The sequence below is a fragment of the Drosophila takahashii genome, chromosome 3L, assembly GCF_030179915.1.
Source record: "Drosophila takahashii strain IR98-3 E-12201 chromosome 3L, DtakHiC1v2, whole genome shotgun sequence".
NCBI classification, from domain to species: domain Eukaryota; kingdom Metazoa; phylum Arthropoda; class Insecta; order Diptera; family Drosophilidae; genus Drosophila; species Drosophila takahashii.
In genome coordinates this window covers 16,292,180-16,313,763 of record NC_091680.1, presented here as the reverse complement: position 1 = coordinate 16,313,763, position 21,584 = coordinate 16,292,180, and the positions used below count along the sequence as shown (strand labels likewise).

Genomic DNA, 21,584 nt, shown 5'->3' with positions numbered 1-21,584 from the left:
TTCAATAAAAAACACGGACACTTTAGGGTTAATTTAAATTGCCAAGCTTATCCAGGAATATTCATCAATTGATTTAGCTACCAAAACAAACAGCCAGCCAAATCTCACGTGTTTGCTTGTTTGCTTGCTTTCTTGTTTGCCAAAAGGGCGCTCTGGGGTTAATCAAATGCAATTTACTTCGGCCAGCTCACAGCTTTGGCACGCCCTTCCCCATTTCCCTTCACCGCCGCCGCCCTGCCCACTTTTATTTTAAGGGTAAATGGAAATGGAAATTGAAATTAGCCCAAAATTAGACAGACATCAGTGGGACAGGACAGGACGGCGAAGCACAGGGACAGGTTGGAACTTACAGGTTTGGTCTGTGTTTGCCAAAGGTTACTTTTAGTCCATTGGCGAACCCGTTGGCGTCTCCATCCATCCAACCATCCATCCGACATTCCCATTGCAGTTCCCGTTGTCGGTCCCAATTGCCGTGTTTTAGCGCCGGCTACCAGAAAGAGAAGGGGAGAGCCATTGGGGCATGTTTATGGCCCAAAATGCTGCAGCCAACAACAACTCTGTGTGGGCCTTGTGCATTCTGGGCGAAGCCAAAGCCAAAGACGCGACCAACGGCAACGGCACTTGGCATTTCCAATTGTCTATGCCTCCCACCACCACCTCTCTTTTTCTTAAGCACAGGAAAAAATATTACTATATCCGTATTGCATTCCTTTAAGCCTACGATCAGCATTTCCTAGCATTCTAATAAAAGTAAGACTAAATTTACGAGTTATCCAACAGTTCAACTTCTGTATTTGAACCATTTAAATTTACACTCCTGAAAAAATCAAGATAATTATGGGTTATTTAGAAATCGTTACCGATTTTTAAAAAATTTGTTCAATAACTTGGAACAATCTGAACCAAATATTAAACCTCAGGTTAAGGTTAGGTTAGTTTAATGAGAATAATATTTTTTGTATGTTATTAAATATGCCTTTTTAGAACTTTTCTATTTTTTCCTAAGATCAGTTTAACGGAAATATTTTATACTCAGTTATTTTCAAGAATTCCACTCCATATTATTTGCACGTTTTTATTCTCTGTGTGGCCATCCCGTCTCTATCTATGGGAGCTCCAGACTGGGTCTTGGCTTCTTGGCCAAATCGTGGTCGTAGTTAAGATAACATTTTGACTTTGGCCGGAGACTTGATGGCGAGTGCCGCATTCTTTTGTCATGGCAACGAACTAGCAACAGTCACAACGGCAACAGCATAGGCAACACCAGCAACAGCAACACTAGCAACAGCAACAGCAACAACAACCGGCAACGGCACGACATCAACATCGATGGAGTCGTTTCTGGCTGTAACCAAAAGTTAGGAAAAACTTTATTGCTAGGAAAAATCAATTGTCTGCCTCTACATAAAGACTGGTGAATATATGTGAACCTGTTTCGCAGCCAACAGCCAAATAACTGCAAAATGCCGCTGGCCATGGCTAAATGTGCTGTTGCGGTTTAACCTGTCACTCGATGGATCCAATAGATGCGCCTGCGTCGGGACATTGGCTTTCCTTTTCGTTTTTTCTTCTTTTATTTTTCGACTCCAGGTAAGATTAGAAGGCCAATCTGCAAGCAGCCAGCTGCAGATACTTCAAAAGCCCACCAGTCACATGCAAAACCGCACTTGTGGATTAACCTTGAGACTGACTGGCTTGCCCGCTTGGCCAGTGAATGAGTATGAGTCATAAAGATATAATAATGGCCAGGTCCCCCCTCGCCTCCCTCAGAAAGTGCTGAATAAGCCCACTCAATGCGAGTTATTATTGCCTCTCTGTTAACCCGCTCACGCGGATGCAACAAAAGCCGCATTGTGATCCCCATCTCGGCATTCCGGGTGCATAAATATTATGGCTATTGCTCTTGTCTGCCCCGCCACCAAGAGATCTGGCTTTCTTCCATTCTTTCAGCCAGCCAGCCAGCATCGTCTAACGGCTGTGCCACACACAAAAACGGCCCAGACCCACACGACCATCTCTTTCGACCCACCAGCAACATTCTTACCACTGCCTGCCGTTCGTGTTGCTCGTGTAAGCGGTGTTGCTGCTGCTGCTGCTGATGTTGCTGTTGCTGTTGCTGGCGGGAACGTTGGAAAAGCGAAACATTGGTAACAACAGCAACCAATTACAGTGGGCTTTTTAAAGAGTTTGCAAATAAATTTTGGAATATACAAGTAGGAGAAGGGTTCTTGTTTTAATATTTATCTTATAATTATTATGTTCGCTAAATAAAATTCATTTATTGAGTCAGTTTTTTCCAAGATTTTTAGGAATAATCTAACTTTGAAATAGATTAAATGTAGTTTAATCTTGAACAGTAAATAAAAAACTAAGGGCCGGTTTCTCGAGTGCCGGCTAACATTTCTCGAACATATAAAGTCCCTGCTAAGGCATTTTGGCTTTCTCGAGCATAAATGTGAGAGCTAACTTTGACAGGGACTCGGAGTCCCTGTTAAGCGTTTTCGGCTCGATAGAATGACAGCTGATTTCCCAAAGCCAACTATGAAGAAGAAACGAAATCACAGCTGACTTTTCCTTTGAATTATACCCAAACAGCTGATGAAATAATCGAAGCATGCCATTTTTTGCGCTATACAGCACAATTCTGTGCGTTAACAGCAGTCTGCAATTGTTTCTCGTTCAGATAAATTAAAGCAGTCGAGAAAGCGGATTTGCTTTTACGAACAGTTTATCTGGTATTTAAGTTTTTCGAACAGATAGCTATCAGGGACTTTGACAGGGACTCGAGAAACCGGCCCTAAGTCGATTGGAATTTATTATTTTATTTTTCAAAGTTTAATCATAATGGGCTATTATATAATCATTCTTAAGCACTTCCCATTTCACCATTATTTAATTTATCACTAAAACCTTCTAAACCAACCCACTGTACTGTTCCATTACCATATCATACCACTCCATCACCACTTAAGCGGTGGCTACAACTTCGATTTCGGCTCCAGTATTAAACAAGATCTCAAAGCGTGCGGTTCGGTTTATGAGTGCTGTGTGCGGTTAGCCATGCGAAATAATAAATTATATTCGTAATCCAATATCATTCCATCAGCAATATCGGTTTAAAGAGCACTGCCAATAAAGGCAATTGTAGATTGGTAAATTGTGCAAGAGTCGTTGTTTCGAAAAGCGCGTGGGATTTATTGCGTAGTCTAATAAAATTGCGTTGTTAATAACCGAGGCAAAAAAAAATACCCAAAAAAACACCAAAACAAGAGCCAGTGACCGCAGGCAGTCGTCGCCTCCAGTGATACGCACTGGTGCCTCTTCCACGCCACAGATACAGATACTGCCTACCCATCCAAAGCTTCAGATTCAGATACAGATACAGCCACATATAGGCGGTCCAACGCCGACGCCATCGAACGACCAGCGTTCATAACAAAAGACAAAAGCCGCGGGCACAAGTGTCAATGAAAAGAGCGTTTTGCCTGGGATACATTTCGCACTTGGCCTAGACCCGCAGAATCAAGTGAGTGGAAGAAGTACGGTGGGACTTCTATAACTGGAATACTCAAAAACTATAACTTTTATAGAAAATTAACTATAGCATTTAATGTGATATTTAGATAGATTTTATTTACGAAACAAAAAATCAGCTGAGTGCCTTGCCTAATAAGAAAAATTTAAACAAATGTATCTTAAACACCTATTGTTTCTTTAATGGATCATTAGGAAATTAATCGATTTTTATAAATAATTCAACCATTTATATTGAATTACTGAATTCCTATTGTAGCTTAGAACTGTAGTACATTTAAGTAGTATTTACGAAACGAATTGTCGGCAGGGCTAACAAAGGCAGACAGAAGCTACCGAAAGCCCAGAAACCTTAGCCAAGTGGTAGCCAAAGTGGGTGATGATTTCCGCTCTTAGCTTTGCGTAATTCGATATGTAACCGGGGGCAAAAACAACAGCAACAAAAAACCAAAAGAAAGAAAGGGAGGGGTAGGCCCATCACAATGGACGGAAAGTGTGTCACATGCAAATGCAGGCAACGTTTGGAAAATCTTTTGGAATTTGATGCCATAAACGTAACAATTACAGATATCAGGCACATAAAGAAAGGGGCGAAAGACGACTGACGGGGGGCATCGGGGGTCGAGGTGCCCCCCTTTTATGGCTTTTCAGCCACTTCAAGTTCAGTTGCATTTGCGACGCGTTCAGGTTTTGGTTACGGATACGAGTACGGGTTCCCATCTCCATCGCCATGCATAATTCAACAGAATGTTTGCCACACAAACTACCAACATACCATCGAGTGCAAATACAGATACAGATAACTGCTGCTGCTGCCTCTGCTGCTACCTTCCATCCTATCTACCTGTCTGCCTCGAAAGTGCTCCCCAACTCCGAATTCCCCAGCCCCAAACACTGTCTCTGGGCATATCCCCATCTTAACCATCGTTGATCATCATCCTCGGCTCACACACTTTAAAAAATCTATTCTTATAATGCACATATTTGTGGGAAGAAAAAATGATCAAATTCTAAATTGTTCTTGGTATCAGATATTTTATAAAGAATAGGAATAAGGGAGTGTAAATAATATTTTATTTTAAAATATTAGAAATTCTGAGCCTTAAGATTAAACATTTTTGTTTTGAACATCAGAAACTGTTTAAACATTAGGTTTATTATATTTAGACTACAATTTGAACTGAAATTTTAATAGCTCCCCTAAAATCTAGTTTTTCTCTGCGTGTAGAACTGAGAACTCTGCGCATGCGAGATACACACCGGATTCTCATCAGAGGCGGCCGTGTGAGAATGTTGCTTATTTCTTTATTTTTTATGGCCATTACCATTACTTGCGTGGCCTGCAGCTCGCACCCCCTTCCCGGTGCCTCTAATGAAGCTGCCTTTCCATTTCCACTTCCCCTTCCTATATGCACAGATGGATAGGTACTGCCATCATATCTATATATATATGCCCCAAAAGGTCTCCGACTCTATGACAAATGACGCTTTGCCGCACAAATTGATAAGTACCGTTGGGAAGTGAAGTTCGAGTAGTGCATGTCAACGCCTCTACTCCGTGGATCGCCATATGATTGTGATTACTTGTCATTGTTGGATGTTGACTGCTAACTGTTGCAGCTAACCAAGTGAGCCAAGTTAGCGACAGTTGCCGTTGGCAGTGGCGCGTGTGGAGTCACAAATGAGGCACATTTGTACTAAATGTGTAGAAAGGTAGCTGAAAAGCAGGTGCGTAGCCATGGGGCAAACTTCAGGGGCTCTGTGCCCACTTTGTGGAAAACCTTATAATCAGAAATAAAAATTATGTGCTTAAACGCTCATCACGTAACATAATAAACTCGTATACGAAATGCTTTTACCGTCTTATCAAGATCTTATTTCCAAAATTCGTGGTAAATATTTGGGTTTCTTTGACATTTACACATATTTAGCAGGGTTAAAAGACTATAAGATAAAAAACTTATTTGGTTTCTGGGTTAAAAAAAAGTAATATTACAAATATGCATAAACAATATAAACGTATAAGATATAAAAAAGAAAAATGTAATGATATATATATCGAAATTAAAATTTATAAAATTACATAAAAAGCCCTATAAAAGTAATAAATTTTCCTGTAAGCCTAGTTTCCAAAGATTCTATGTTAAACTTAATATCGACCAAGATCTATTTATATACATTAAATATCTCAGAGAAATTTATGGGAATAATGTTATAAATATTGTTAAATTTCCCCCTTTTCTCCTACGCTACTGATATCGCCTTATATACACATTCATATACATCCATTTGCTGCACTTGTTGCAATGACAGGCATTTTGTCGTCTGACAATCGGTTTGTTTTCGGTTCGGAGTACGAAATATCCGGCACTGCCGCCTGCTGAGTTTCGCTGAATTGAGTTGTGCAAAGTACTCGTATTGTTTTGATTTCGGTGGATCTCTTCGGGCCCGATTTCTGCATTCATATTCATAGTACAAAAACCGCATAAAGTTGGCGTGCGAAACTCACAAACATGTGGAATTTTGCTAGCTCAGTGGTTGTGTATGGGATTTGGGAAAGTGTATTTTGTGTTTTATGGTTTGGACATAATGTACAATTTAATTGCTTTTTGTTTGGAAACACTCGAGTGAATCCATTTGAACTTTTGGCTTCGGTTTGCTTGTTTTGCAAATCTTTTTAATTAGAAATTATCCAGTATTGCTTAAATTAATTATACCTAAAAAATTAATAGGAAACCATAAAAATTACTTTAATGATTCATTTCTATAAATATTTCATAAAAAAAACATTTTAAGACACGTTTCTTATAAACCAAACCATCCAAATGGGAACATAAATAAAAATTACCTAAATTACTTAACATATAAATCAATTTTTATCATCCTGACCGATCATTCCTACCAGTTGCAATCAAAACCATCGCAGTAGGGAATTTATTATTAATTAAAATGAAAGAGTGCTGAGAACCTTTATACCGCCGACAAGCCCAGCTAACGGTGAAAATAGAAGGGGACGCTGGAACAATAAAAGATATTTTCGTACTTTCATCGCCGCTCCAGATGAGCTGAAAATTGTTCACAGTCCATTTCGTGCAATTCGCGATCATCTTAATGCGGCCATAAACAAAGTTCGCAGATTCAAATATTCAAATTGCCGCTGTGCCAGTTCCCTGGGGCCAATTACTCTTGGAACTTAACCATCTGAACTCGGATAATTAGGCTTGCCGGAGGAAAGTCTCACAGAGATGCCCGTTGAGATGCTCGAATTAATTTTCTTTGTCGTAATGGATCCACTAACCGAAATATCGCCATAATTGCGGGTATTATAGTGGACCCAAGATCCATTAGGCATTAACCTTTGGTTACAACCGTGAATAATCGAATGAGCTAACTACTTTTGAATGATTTTTTCTTTTGTTTGCTTTTAATACGTTTTTCAACAGTTTGTTTAAATTATGGCGTACAATTTTGAGCACCGCGCATGTGTAAGAGAGCCCTCCTCCCCCTATATACAGTTCCCCTTGCATTTGGGTGACTGCAACACGCAACAGTTGACTTTCACCATCCAGCTGAAAGGCAGCCGCGTCTGTGGATTTATTTCCAGCATTCATGTCGTGCAGGTTACCTGTCCCGCGCCACCTGACCCCACCGCCCATCTTAATTGCCCATTGACAACTGCCGGTCGGAGCTCCTTTGGCCAGCCCTAATCAATGGCATTTCACTTTCATTTCGACCGCGTTAATTGAAACTGGCTAAATAATTGCAGAACTCACCCCTACGATGGAGGTTACACTTGGCAAATTAAACTATGCATATTTTAATAGCTTAGGAAGAAAATATTACGAAAATAAAATATTGTAATTTAACAATTTTTTGCATTCACAATATTGGTATTACAAATTTCGTAAAGACAGGTTTTCAAATTAGATCCGAATAAACATTTATTTATTCCTAATGGGTTTATAATATATACGTTTTTCTACTATTATTAAATAGATTAGTAGGATGTGATACTTAAGTAACTTTTTATTTTAAATCTATTTTCCAATATATAACTGAGAAATTAGGAAACTTAAAAACCCATATTTTACCATTTAAAAAAATGTTATATATTTTTTTTAACAACAACACAATTTGGTTAAGTGTACTTGGGGTCGCACACCATTTTTCTACAAAGTCTCCACACAGCTGTTGGTGGTCTGCGCATGACGCGATTGTGTCATTGTCGCAGAGCAACAACATGGAGCATTAGGGACCAAGCAGCGACCCAAAGAAATTCGATTTGTCAGCTTGGACAATGTCGGAGGCTAGCAAATCCGCCAGCAAATCCTCGCCCAGCGGAGTGCGAAGAGTCCGGACCGACTTGAAGACGTCGGAGAATAGATTCCTGGGGAGCCAGCAGCGAACCAGCTCACCGATGACCATCAAACAGCGGCATATCCACTACCACTATGCGACCTTTATGGCCAGCAGTGCGCCGCAGGCCAACGAAACATATCACAGGCACTCTTGGATATTCCTAACTAATTATAAATTAATTTCTCTTAGTTGAGCGATGAACCTTAATTTAATTAATAATACAAATGCTTTCTTTTCCAGCGCCCAGTTGCCCGCCCGTGCCACCAGATTGCTGAACCGCTCGCGTCTCCAGGACCAACAGCTCACCGGCAACGATTCGGACAATAGCTTGAGGTCCTCGCACAGCGGCGGAGCTTCGGCGGCCGCTGCTGCCCGGAAGAGAAGCACGGCCAACTCAAGGACATCGTCCGGCTCCACGGCCAGTTTGCCCCGCCAGCGTCACCTGCAGCAGCAGCACCTGGGACTGGGATTGGGCGGAGGAGCTGGAGGCGGAGGAGGAGGAGGAGCAGGAGCAAGTGCATCCGGAGCAACCGGCCATAGGTGCGGGGGCGAGCTGCACAGCTCGTCGGACGATCTGATGTTGTATGACAAGTCCTTCCGCAATGCCATGATCCAGGATGTGCTGCAGTTCAAGAAGCAGCTGCTGCGACTGCGGCGAATTCTCCAGGAGGTAAGTGGTGTCTAAATATAGGGGTTATACATAATATGGGTGTAGGGTTTATATAAAATGTATTAAATTCTTACTTTTAATGAAATTACATTACTTTTTAAAGTTATACCCGCAAATAACTATTAAATGTAATTATTTAATGTTCTATTAAAAAATTTATATCGTCTTTTGAAGCCTTATTTTGTAATTTGTTTTCTTTTTTGTTAACTTGCATTATTACTAAAAATTTAGAGATATTTATAAAATATAAATAAAATTGATAAACATTTTTTATGATGATATTTTATTTAATATTTAATAACCGTTTAAAGTCTGCTTTATGTATTGAAAATTTATTTATTGTTTTTTTGAATGGCTTCCGTAAATTGATATTTCTGCTTAAACAAAAAAAATTTTTATTTAAGCCGAAATTACTATTTTAAGTACAGTCATAATTTTTCCTTTCAACTGCGCTTTTCTTTCCTTACATTTCCATGGCACACCCATCACTCACACTCACCATTCACTTGCACAACTCCTAGGAGCCAGATTTTGATTTAAAGCGGGTACGTCGCCGTCTTGCGTTCGAACTTATTTATTTGTGCCCCCAGGCATTTTCTGTAGGAGTAGCGATGAATGGCAAGTAACCTACTGGTTTTTTATTACCTATCCGCAGACGGAAACGCTCAATCCTTTCGAGAACGACAACGTCCAGCTGTTCGCCGCCTGCGGATTGGACAGCAAGCAGCTGAACGACATCGATCTGGCCAGCCTCACATCGTCCACGACGGAGGACCCGCTCCAGGAGCTATCGGATCTACGTAGACAGGTGGTTTACCTTCAGGTATTTGCACGTTTTTTGCATTTCGTTTGCTCGTAAGCCGGGAGAACACTAAAACTGGGTCTCACAAACCGAACGATTCGGAGCAGGACAAGACTTTTCTATCGCATTCTTACTCTCGCTGTTGTTCTTTAATGTTTATTAGATACATGGAATCTAACTCCATGTAGCATGTAACATATCCAATCATGAAGAAAATACTATACCTACGCTTATTGTAAATTTATTTTTGAAAACAACACATACGTACATTTTATATAAATACATGTGTTGATATGTAATATATCAAGAGTTCATTTTGCACTTTGACTTGCCATAGAACACAGATCATACAAGAACCCTATAATCCGATAAAGAAAGTTTACTATGAATCAAAAGGGCAGAAATAAATCTTTAGCCTTACAACAAAACTATATTTTTCGTTCAAAAATTTTCGAAATTTTCGAATTTTCTTATTTTTGAATTATTTAAAATTTTTGATCTGCTCATTTGATTATAAATTTTTTTTTACATAAATTTTCCTACATATAACATAGTTTGAAGAGTTATATTCATCTTTAGCTGTTGTGTAAAAAATATGCTTTGATTGAGGAAACCGAATTGGCTTCTTAATTTCGTAAATCAAAAAACGAAGCACTAATATAAAGTAATCAAAGCATGACTGTCTTAAAAAGCAAAAACTAAGCCAAGATAGCGTTTTACCTATATAGATATGATTTTCACACTCTCTGGCTTAGATATAACCACTAGTGACCTTTCATGGCTCGCTCCACAAGAGTGAGCTGACATTTACTGATCTCTGGTCTCACCTCCCCCTATCCCCTTCTCCAATCCCCCTCGCCATCCAGGGTCAAGTGGACGATCGTGATCGCACCATCCGCCTGCAGCGTGATCTCATCGAGCAATTGGAGGCCGAGAAGCGGCAGAAGGCTTCGAATGGAACCGGCGGGGATCCGGGCAAGGAGCTCATCAGCATGGCCACCCAAACGGAGCGGGTAAGTTGGGCCTCCGGGCCATGTGTATATATCTCTGGCCGATCATATGTGTTTGCACAACATTGACTAACCGAAAGCTATCGACTATTTCAATTCCGATTCCACTTTCACAGACACGACCACTTGCCATTGGTGCGGAGGGTTTGTCCAGGTAGGCAAACTTTCATGTTTGTTTCAATTTCGGCCATATACTTTACTATACTTTACTGCATTATTTATCTGTATTTTTTCTGCATTTTTGTTTTGTGTTTCGGTAATTTTGTGTAATACTTGTAATTTCGGGGGCTTTTCATCAACCGCAGCTGTGCGGCCGCAAACTAACAAAACTAATACAAAACGATGCCGCCTGTTGCTGCTTGTTAGTGATTATACACTGGGGAAAAAAGATATTACTAACATTGGAATTAATTAGTTAATATGGAAACTCATTTTTAAAGGGAAAATAAAAAGGGCTCTCAAACATAAATGAACTTTTTTTAACAGAAAAACTCTCCACAATTGTTTGGTAAATAATTTTCTTTTAATTTTAATTAGAATAGATTTTTCAATGTTCATTTTCATGTCACTTTTTCTTTGTACTGGTTCAATATAATTTGATTTTTTGTGTGTAGTTGCTGCTGGCCAGTTGGTGTTGCAAGTTGCTGGTGGCTGTTGCTGCTGGAATCGGTTTCAGCTGGCTTCACGCTCCGCTGGCATGCAAATCAGTTGGCCACTTTTTGCCGGCTCTTGACGTTAATGGCAGCAAATTGCAATTGGAGCAGTCTAATTAGGGCCGATTCTGCAGTAGCTACAGCTGAAAGCTAAAATCTGCAGCCTCAGCTCTTCGGCAGCAGCAACAGGAGGTGGAATTTGCATTTTTTGATCCGACTAACAATAGACCAGATCTCGCCCCGATTAACCCATCTAAATTTCTTTCTTCCACACCCGCCTCTAAAATGCTCCCATGGAATAAAAACACGAACTCACACACAAACACCTCTCTTATCTTTAACAATCCGCTATTTAGACTACAATTTGGGGAGCAACAGGTACTATTTTGTGATTTCATCCTAGCCATCATTGTGCTCTGTGCCATCAATCTTATATGTATACTACACCTAAGCTATAACTGTATGGATAATTGTAACTCTTGCACTTGAGAAACATAGTTCCCGAAAGCATTTACCAACCTATAACCATACTTAAAATGATATGTGCATAAGCTTTAATAATAGATATCTAAGATATCCAAGTTACGAACTTTAGCTCTAAGAACGTTACTAATTTGTCACTGAAAATTTAACACTGTTTGTGAAACGTTTTAATTGCATGCGGCAATTAAATAGAGTCCCAAGGTAATGCAAACTAACAAAAATAACCCAGAACACGTCGAGAAGATGGGATGGGTCGAAAGTAAAGTAAAACCTTGATGATTCAGATGAGTCATGAATTGTAGAACATTCTTATTGGGTGACAAAAACATTTATTACGGGGAATAAGTACCCATTCATACTTGGGGATTTTTTTTAGATATTTATGCAGCTTGAATCCTTATTATAATTCTATTAAGAAAACTTGAAAGTTCCGAAAGCGTTTTCAGCTTATGTTAATTATCAGGAAATTGAAATTAAATTATAAAAGAAATTTTCCATATTTGGCCAATATAAAATTATAAATATTTGTTTAGTTAAAACTAAACTTGATATCCCTTCCCATCTTCTCTATAAAATTGTAATCTTATATGGCATGGACAAAGCTAATGGTTTCTTTATAGAAATAAATACATTTTCCCGGAACATCCCGCTAATCCTCGTTTCTCTGTTCGCAGAAGTAAGCCCGAATATACCAGTTATACCACGCACTTTCCGACGCTCCACGTGCACGACTCCACGCTGGCAGCCACCACGATAATCCGCCACCACCAGAGCAGCCACAACGAGAAACAGCAGCATCAGCAGCAGGAGAAATCCTGTCCAGCTCTCAGCCAGACCCGCCGGCACACCATTATTTCCACCACGCTGACCAACTATAATCAGCAGCTGGCGGCTGCTTTTCCCGACACCCCAAGACGCTCCTCCATTGGATGGGAAACCACCCCGACTTTGCCCAATGGCAACGCCTACAAGCCCGTAAGGATAACGCTGATCGGGGAGGCACTGCCCCTGCAAAATAAATCTTCAACCGGATCGCTATCCTCGTCATCGTCCTCCTCCTCGTCGACATCTTCGCTAGCCCAAAATCCAAACGTGGTCAAAATGCGATATCCCAATGGCTGTCAGAGTGTTAAGAACGGATCGAGTGCCCATTATCAGCCGTTGTACAACAGCAACAAGATGACAAACCCAACCGTAACTATAGTCTGATTTAGATACCAGTTTTCAGTTAGCAGAACCATCTTATTTGCCGTCGCAAGTCTTCTGGGAAAAACGCTCTAAACACACAGAATCCATTGATGTGAAAATAGACCTAGTACAAGATCTTAATTAATTTAAGCGATACATATATATTTGCATCTTAGCCAAGAGCTCTTGAAAAGCAGTTTAGTAAAATATTCGCTTGTAAGGAATGAACTTTAAATATCTCCATATATGTATGTATATCCATTGCTTCAATATAATGTTAAACTAAATTTAATAGTATTTTTCTGGCTTAGTTTTGGCTTCCGAATAACAATTTGTTAGCCAGATATTCAATATCCGCCAATCTGAGCATTTTTAAGAGCCTCCAAGTAAAATATCCATAAGCACAAAACGAAAATAAGTGCGTTCGATGGTTTATACTCTTTAAACATGTATAATCTAAAATAGATTCTAGATAATTTTTGATTGTTACTCGTTTTTTCTCCTAAGTTTTAGTCTAAGTTAGTGAGTTTTTCTCGGTTTAATATTTTTCCTGTAATTTGTATAATATGAGCTATGATAAATGTCTAGACCACTCTTGCTGAATGAGGTATCTATAGCAGCAGAACATAATATTTTTTCTCCAAGAGCACAATAATCGCGCGTCAAGTAATTAACCGATATTATATAACGTATACTGTATGTAAACCACTATTAAAGAGTTATAGAAAGTACCTATCAATAGAGAAAGATAAACAAGTGTGTGTTTGATTTGGAGGCATTTCACAGCTGTTGAGTGGCCGGCCCCTGGTCAAGATCCCATTGATGACGCCCCAAACCGGCTTGGCATTCTAAGGGGCCCCCGTTCGCCCCCCTCTGTGCAAACTGGATTTGCATTTTCATTTGCATTCGGTGGTTGTTCGCGGATCCTCAGTTGAGGCCGAACTCTGGAGCAGGAATGTTGCTGACTGCCAATTGGGTTCTGCCGCTTTTTCTGTGGCTCTTCTATGGGGGATTTCCCCATGTGAGCGGCGCCGATCTCTGCGAGCCCCTTGGATGGCGGAATTACCAGTGCAATGAGATCGCTTCCCTGCAGGATCTAGTGGATTTGGGAGCGGAAAACTGGCACACGCTCTCTATACGGAATGTCCAAACGGAACTGGAGGTGGGGTCAGGTAAGGTCTAAAAAAAATTTAAAATATGGGGTATAAAACACCCACCCAAGTAAAAAATTAAAGTAAATTGGGTATTCAAAAACCAATTTGTTCTGAAATCCCACACCCAAAAAATAATCGATATGAAACGTAGGTAAATTTTACCTTACTTTTTTTTGCATGACCTGAAATTTACATGGCCATATCGATTTTACGGACGAGTAGGTTAAATATAAATAGAGTTCAAATCCCTATCCACAAAAAAGTTTTTATTTTTAAATTTTTTCTAAAACCCTACGATTTTGAAATGTAAATCTCTTCAGGCGAGAATGCAGATCACTTGGCCAACTTAGTGGAATTGGATTTGACAGCAGCAGCCCCAATAAACCTTCATACTAGCGGCTTTTCCATTCTGCCCAATCTGCGGTACCTGAACCTCAGTGGCTGTGGTCTTGCTGACATAAAGGGAAGCCACTTTGCGGTTGAGTCAGCGCTTCAGCGGCTCGATTTTAGTCACAATCAAATGGAGCTTCTGGACCGGGACTTTTTTGGCAATCTGAGGAAGTTGATTTATGCGAACTTTTCGCACAATGCCTTGAGGCAGTGCGATCTGCCCCACATGCCGCTGCTCAATCGCCTGGAACTGGGCCACAATCGCTTGGTAAATGCCACTTTTGGGGTCTGTCCTCAGTTGCAGGAGTTGATTTTAAATAACAACCAACTGGCACAGGTAAGTTTATCAGCAATCTCAAAAAAATTAATTCTAAATTCAACATTTTAATGTTCACTTTGTGTGGGATCAGCCGGAATCTATTGATCAGCTCAGCTTTATTTTGATTTCAGTTAACCACATCGAACTTCAATAGTTACTGTGTGCTTAGTGAGGTTTACATTTCCGATGTTAAATTGGTCATGGTGATCTATACCTTTTTGCCGGGTTGTAAAATGACATTTGAATATTTCATGTTTATCTATTGAAGCTAGAATTTAGAATTGGAAAGCTTTACACACAAAAAACAAGCATTTTCCCGTAAAATCGATATGGCCATGTATATTTCAGACATGCAAAACTCATCGTTTTTACATGAAATACTCTTTTCTTCTTGATCTTAAATAATGTAAAATCGATCTAAGCTTTATATCGATTTTTTTTTGGGTGTACATGACAGTAGTAAAATATTAGAGAGAATGAGAAAATGGTTTCTAATTTTAAAGCTGATCAAAATATTTGCAAACGTCTTATCTCACACTTGAAAAATCATTTTGTAAACAATTTTTTATGATATTTAATCTGGGGGAAATAAAGAGAAACTATAAATTCAAAATACAGCGTGGGATTTTAAAATAGAAATTACAGATGCAACATTTTTATTAAAGAAAAAAACAAACTGAATTTACATGATTGCAGAAAACCGACCAACTAAAAGAAAATCTATTTTTCAGTTGGACGTGAACGCCTTTCGAGGACTCCACGGTCTGTTGGAACTGCAGCTCAGCGGGAACAGGTTGAACTCCATTGGCCAGGAAACCTTTCAGCCGCTCTCCCAGCTGCGAATACTCAACCTCTCACGGAACGCACTCGATGCACTGCGTCCCAATGTTTTTGGAGCGGTCCAGAACTTTGTGCTGCACCTGCAGCAACTAGATCTTTCAGGGAATCGCATCCGCCTGCTGTTCGACAACCAATTCCGGGTGCTGGCAAGACTACAAATGCTCGATGTGTCCAGGAATAGCATAGCCAGCCTTAGTCCCGGTCACTTTGTGGGCTTGGGCTCGCTGCGAAAGCTGTACTTGCAGTACAATGCCATCCTAGAAATCAGGACGAGTACCTTTGCTGCCCTGCTGAACCTGGACACTCTGGATCTGTCCTACAATAACCTAGAGTTCCTCGAGGAGCAGATCTTCGGAAGCAACACTTTGCCACGCATGCGCAGGCTCAACTTGAATGGCAATCATATAAAGCAGCTGCATCCGTTGGCCTTCTCGTCGCTGCCATTTTTGGAATACCTAAGGCTGGGTCACAACGAAATAAAGTCCTTAGATGTGCGGATGTTTGCGCCCATGCGACGCCTGCAGAAGCTGCATTTGGGTCACAATCTGCTGGAGGAGATCAATCTGGATGTGCTGGAAAGCCTAAGTAGCGTGCAGGAAATCCTGGTGGACAACAATCGCCTCACCTTTCTGTCCAAGGTTAACGTGAGCTTTCCCAACCTGAAACGCGTGGCCATCGAAGGTAATCCCTGGCAGTGTCCTTGCTTCGTGAAGCTGCAACACTGGTTGGCCACCAGAGATGTTGTCTATCTGCGCGACAATACAGGTTACTACAAGGGCGAACGACCCCTTTGCATAGTGACCAATGTGGATTACTGTATCCAAAATTTGCAAGCTGTACGTCGCCTCGGAATTCTCGGCGATTTCCAGGGAGAGCAGGTGGAGGCGGATGCCTTTGAAGACGATGCAAGTGCAGCACAAGACTGATTTGTAACTAATCTATTGCCTAAATAAAAATAAAGGTGCCTAAAAGATACCAGCTTTCTTATGATTTCACCATTTTAGCCTTACGATCTGCTACACCAGAAACCCTAAATTACTTCAAAGTGATCCACAAAAAGCAGTCTTAAGTTTAAACACAACACTTTAAATATAACGCAATATTGCACACAAAAAAGATATTTTCAGACACGGACATTTTGAAGATATATTGGATCGATTTATCATCTTGCGGGCATATTCATGGTTCCAGCGTCTCGAATGGGTTTTAATTTACAATTAAACAACTAAAACTCGAATCGTTTAGGCAGACTTGACGCGCAGGGCCAGAGCGCTCAGATCGGCGATGCACTTGTTGAGGGTCTCCTTCTCCTGCTGGGGCGAGATGCTGGACAGCACGTTGCTGGTGATCCAGTTGACCATGTGCTTCTGGCTGAGACGACGCTCGACATGGCGGCACTCCACCTGGTAGTCGAGGCGGCGCTTCACCTCCGAGTAGACATTCATGGCGCGCTCACGGAAGGCGGCCTCCAGCTGCAAGGCAATGTTCTCCTTCTTGGCCTCCATCAGCAGCAGGGCGCCGTCGGCGCGCCACTGCTCCTTCTTCTCGGCCTCGATGGCGTCGGACAAGACCTTCAGCTCAGCCTCGCGGCCCTCCTTCCACTCGGATTCGATTTTCTGTGATGGAAATAGGAAGTGATTAGAGTTGGTTTCTGATGGAGGTTAAGGGGGCATGTTAAAGAGGGCTTATGGTATTGTTGGGTAATATAAAAATATAATTTACTAGTCCAAAAATAAGGGAATAGGTAAGCGATAAAAGCGTGAATTCCCCTTTTAAGTGGTTAGTACTGACTTGAACTAATTTAATATATAATTTAAAATATATTTTAATTCTAACAAAATTTCGGGGATTTGGATTGTGGTTATTCGGAAGCTTTTGATTTTTTGTGAGCTTGTAAGAAGAACTCGAGACCTTAAGATTATAACTTTCTTTAATTTAAAAGAATTTTTAAGCTCTTTAACCACGAGAAATTCTTTTTTCAAGTTGTACAGTGAAGAATGGTAATTGCAACGATTTTTAAATGTTATTAAAAACCTTTTTTAAATGTAGCCTTTTTTGAAACTATTAGAAAGATGTAGCTAAATGAAAGTTCTAATGTTGTAACTAAAGTTTTTCTAGGGATATCAGACTTTTCTTCATTCAGGAATCATCTTAATATAGGGTATTCTCTCTATAGACATATCATTAAAAACCTTTTTTAAATGTAGCCTTTTAAAACTATTGGAAAGATGTAGAAAAATGAGAGTTCTAATGTTTTAACTAAAATTTTTCTAGGGATATCAGACTTTTCATCATTCAGGAATCATCTTCATATAGGGTATTCTCTTTATAGACTTGTCATTAAAAACCTTTTTTAAAGGTAGCCTTTTTTGAAACTATTAGAAAGATGTAGAAAATTGCAAGTTCTAATGTTTTAACTAAAGTTTTTCTAGGAATATCAGACTTTTCTTCGTTCAGGAATCATCTTCATATAGGGTATTCTCTTTATACTCACATCGATCTCGCCATCAGCCCACTTGGCGATGACCGGGCCGAGCTTCTTGACGGCGATGACGGCCATGATGCCGAGGGACAGGCCGCTGTAGTACTCGTGCTCCATGACGTAGATCTCCTTGGAGCAGAGGTAGGTGATCAGGCCCACGCCGAAGGTGTAGGGCCCGGTGACGCCAGTCTTGTTGTAGAAGAACTGGAACCACTCCTCGGGCAGGAATCCCAGGCGGACCTTGCCGGGATGCTCGGGGCGCTGGCGGCGCTCGATGGCTCCGCCGGGGGCGGCGGCAGCGGCGGCCGACCGGGTGGCGGCCACGGTCAAGGGGCGCTGGGCTGCAAATGCACATTCCAATTAGTTTTACCTTCGCCACTCTTATTGATTTGCGAAAATTATGCTCTTTTTGACGTATACACCAAAGTTGGGTGATTACATAAACCACGATGTCCGACGACTTTGCAATGCCGTAACATTTTTCACGGTCATTTGCGGGCGCATTTTCACTTGCCCCCGGTCAGTTTAGGGCCCAGGGATTAGCTGGCCATTTTTTTGCACGGTTTTTGGGGGTTTACCTGTTAGAAGAGCGGCTCTCGAGAACATTTTCCAGGCAGTTGCGACGAATTTATGCTACTAAATTGCACCGAAATTGCTAGTTCACAATAGTGACAGGTCAGGCGAGCGTTGCCAGATCAGCTGTTAGCTTTGCACTGTGCAGCACTGTTTTACAACACTGGCAAAGCGCTCTACTTTTGAATTTCTTAAAAATATGGAACTAGTTAAATAAGCGGACTATGTTGGTTTATAACTTTTATTTTAATCTTTAACTTTCTGTGTCTTAAACAATTTTTGTTTTGAACTTAACCTTAAAGATCGTAATTTTAAATAATCGAGTGTTTGGCAGTTCTCACTATTTCGCAAATAAATTACAGTTTTAAAACTTTAAATTTTAAGATTAAATTGATAAAGGTATATTATCTATAAGTGGAATAAATAAAAATCCTTCGTGACAGCCAAATTTAAAGCCGTAATCTTAGGATTAAAATAAAAAAAAAACCTCGTCGTAACTTTACAAGTTTTTATTTAAAAAAATATTACAATTTGCTAGATAAATTGTGCCTAAAGTAATCAGAATTAGCTGCGAAACAATATGCATTAAAATACTTTTACAAAATACTATAGAAACAGCGAACAGAGTTTGATTTCAAATGGTTATCCTTTTTAGAGGCTGCTTTTGGGTATTCAACTGGTTTTTTTTGCCATATAACATTAATTCGTTTCTCGGTTCAAAGCTATTTACGTGCAGTTTTCATAAATTAAGCATTAAAGCATGAGCATCTTTGTTGTTGGTTGTCGCTAAACTAAATGACTTTCTTGTGCGTGGAACTTAAAAGGTAGGAAAAACATACAGAAAACAGAAAGGGGGAATATTCCAAATCACTCGGTTACAGCAGTTCAAACAAAACATCGTAAGACTATTTACAGCGGTGAACAGATAGATATCTTTTAAAACGTAATAATACACTTATCGAATTATGTTACAACTTTCAACTTATACCTTTGACGTTGTTCTTTGCTAGATCTTTCTCTCCTCTTCTGTATAAAAACGTAATGATTCTGCTGAGGTGTTGCCTAACATTTATAATGAAGGTGTGTCTGTATGGTGAGTGGGTGCCAGTGTACATATAAATGTTTGTTTATGCTCGACGGGATGACATAATCGTGGTGCTTGCGCCTCGGAAGGATCTCGATCTACTCGATGAAGTTGAAGCGGGTGAGCAGCTTGTGGTAGAACCACCGCACCACCAGCTGCACTCGATTGGCCACCCAGGCGCACAGGCTGCTGGTGTGTCGCACCTTGGAGGCGTAGTGCTTGATGTGATCTGTGCGGCAGAGAGTTAAGAGGGCAACCAAAAGTACAGCGAAATCATAAAGAGAAAAGCAAGACTGGCCAGAAAGTAGAGGCATTTGGAAAAAGGATATAATAGTGTCCAGGGTGGATGGCCGCCGTTTATGTAGTTCACATAGGTGAATCCGTCCTTGCCCTTGCCCCGTATATTGTAGTAGTAGGGCAGGAATGAGTGTAGCGTGAATCTAAAGGGGGAAACAGAAAGGGGAAACTCAATTAATACGCCCAGGACACGCAAAGGGATATACCTTCTCTTCTCGTAGAAAAATATGGCAGGCTGGTTGGTGGTCAGCGTGTGCAGGAAGATCGCCTTCACCGAGTGCCGCTCGGCCGTTGTCAGGTGGTTCATTAGCGCGTCCAGCAGCAGCGATCCGATGCCATTGCGTCGATGCGAACGATGGACGCCCAGCGACAGAATGTAGCCAACATCGGCGGAACGACCCATCGAGTCCGGCAGGATGCCCTTGTCCTGCATGGGAAAACCGCTCAGCCTGGTGTACAACTCATCACTATCACTCATATTGGCTATTACCTCCTTGTTCACATTTCGATAGGGTTTGATTTCGGCAACGATTAAACCAATTATGGCCAGATTATATACAGCTGCCAGCGCAAAGAAGCGCGTGCTTGAGGTAATATCCTCATACCATGATAGTGGATAGTCGATGGGGAACCATTCTTGGCACAGCTGCCGCACCTGTTTGGGATTATATCAAAGGGAGATTATCATTTATCAACTGGGGTATAGATCTACTCACCTCCGTCAGATCGTCGGGCACCAGGAACCTTAGCTGCACGTCGTTAATGGAGCACAGTGGTACGTGTTCGCAGTCCACGCGACTGTCGCTGCTGGGCGGCCCACTGTGTTTGTTGTTGTAGCTGTAAGGCCCGTAAATATATTAGTTACCCCCCCAACTGAAACCCAAGCAGCGATTTCCCTTGCATAATACCGCCAAGCGGCGTCAATAGATAAACAAAAGCTTCCATTGACAGGGGCAGGAAATCCATGCAGCCGACTGATAACCAAAAAGATATATGTACATATATACTCACAGTGTGAATTGTGCCATCCTATTGGTGGTGCTCCGATCCCACTGCTGCTCTGTCCAATTAGAGCAATTATGTCCATTTATTGCACCACCACCGCCACCACCGTCGCCTGAACAGGTTAAGTGCGGAATCTTGTCCAACGGAGCCTCCTCCGCTCGAGGGTTTCGTTTTGGTGCGTGTTTTTTATGTTTTCGGGTGTGCGCGCTCAATTGGCTTCAATTAAAATTTACATTGAGGTGGAGCAGTGGAGAGGGGAGCAGAGGGGAGGGTGGTTGAGGAGGAACCACTTGCTCGACTGCGGGTGATCCGCTGCTTTTTGGGTCTCGCTCTCAAGCGGATGCCGTCGCCTATCAAGGGGAATCCCTTACAACGCTGGCCAGGTGCTGCTGCTCCGCTGTTGTCGGTGTCGCATGCCGCTGCTGCTGCCCGCTGGTCACAATTCGCATCGCCCGCAATGATGCCTCATTTGTCCCAATTTATTCGCCAAAAATTAATAAAAACAAATCATGCAGTGTGACCGCAGGGATGGTCGATTAAATATACCGCAAATATTTTGTAAATGGCTGAAAAGCCAGGAGGGTGTCTTTGCTGACATAGTGGATACAGCAACCTGATATAGCAGATACACAAACCTCATATATTAATTTAATTTATGGCCAAATAAACGTTATTTTTAAAAGAAAATTTTACCTTGAAAAAGCCTTAATTAAGCTCAAAATCTAAGTTCACAATTATAAA

The 21,584-nt window shown here is 41.0% G+C and overlaps 4 protein-coding genes across 17 annotated transcripts in view; 2 read left to right on the top strand and 2 right to left on the bottom strand.

Annotated features, from left to right (window-relative positions):
• LOC108064844 (serine-rich adhesin for platelets) overlaps positions 1–13,455 on the top strand; it is a 29,271-nt gene extending 15,816 nt beyond the window's left edge. For 2 of the 13 annotated variants that reach the window (XM_070216021.1, XM_070216030.1), the window contains 6 exons: positions 8,134–8,563; positions 9,085–9,108; positions 9,219–9,371; positions 10,232–10,378; positions 10,492–10,529; positions 12,186–13,455. In XM_070216021.1, coding sequence (XP_070072122.1) covers positions 8,134–8,563; positions 9,085–9,108; positions 9,219–9,371; positions 10,232–10,378; positions 10,492–10,529; positions 12,186–12,720 — 1,327 coding nt within the window. In that variant the 3' untranslated portion in view covers positions 12,721–13,455. Of the gene's footprint in view, positions 1–7,778; positions 8,038–8,133; positions 8,564–9,084; positions 9,109–9,218; positions 9,387–10,231; positions 10,379–10,491; positions 10,530–11,384; positions 11,881–12,185 lie in introns of those variants that run through there. The other 11 variants (XM_070216019.1, XM_070216023.1, XM_017152577.3 and 8 more) reach the window with 9 other exon arrangements.
• A 96-nt stretch (positions 13,456–13,551) lies between these two features.
• LOC108064863 (insulin-like growth factor-binding protein complex acid labile subunit) lies at positions 13,552–16,355 on the top strand. The gene is made up of 3 exons (XM_017152604.3): positions 13,552–13,871; positions 14,174–14,580; positions 15,294–16,355. The coding sequence occupies exons 1-3, from the start codon at positions 13,655–13,657 to the stop codon at positions 16,326–16,328; spliced, it is 1,659 nt and encodes a 552-aa protein (XP_017008093.2). The 5' UTR covers positions 13,552–13,654; the 3' UTR covers positions 16,329–16,355.
• Positions 16,356–16,522: 167 nt separating this feature from the next.
• Positions 16,523–18,597, bottom strand: ATPsynB (ATP synthase subunit b, mitochondrial). Its single transcript, XM_017152605.3, has 3 exons — positions 18,463–18,597; positions 17,897–18,225; positions 16,523–17,018 (listed from the first exon to the last, which is right to left on the bottom strand). Exons 1-3 carry the CDS (start codon positions 18,488–18,490, stop codon positions 16,644–16,646), a joined length of 732 nt encoding a protein of 243 aa, XP_017008094.1. The 5' UTR covers positions 18,491–18,597; the 3' UTR covers positions 16,523–16,643.
• Positions 18,598–18,951: 354 nt separating this feature from the next.
• Positions 18,952–21,376, bottom strand: Naa60 (N-alpha-acetyltransferase 60). Of its 2 annotated transcripts, XM_017152609.3 has the most exons (6): positions 20,850–21,374; positions 20,555–20,675; positions 20,329–20,493; positions 20,045–20,265; positions 19,871–19,981; positions 18,952–19,772 (listed from the first exon to the last, which is right to left on the bottom strand). In XM_017152609.3, the coding sequence occupies exons 1-6, from the start codon at positions 20,864–20,866 to the stop codon at positions 19,640–19,642; spliced, it is 768 nt and encodes a 255-aa protein (XP_017008098.1). In that variant the 5' UTR covers positions 20,867–21,374; the 3' UTR covers positions 18,952–19,639. The 2 variants fall into 2 exon arrangements, with proteins under 2 accessions (XP_017008098.1, XP_017008097.1); XM_017152608.3 differs by having other exon boundaries at positions 20,045–20,493; positions 20,850–21,376.
• Between the last annotated feature and the right edge of the window lie 208 nt (positions 21,377–21,584).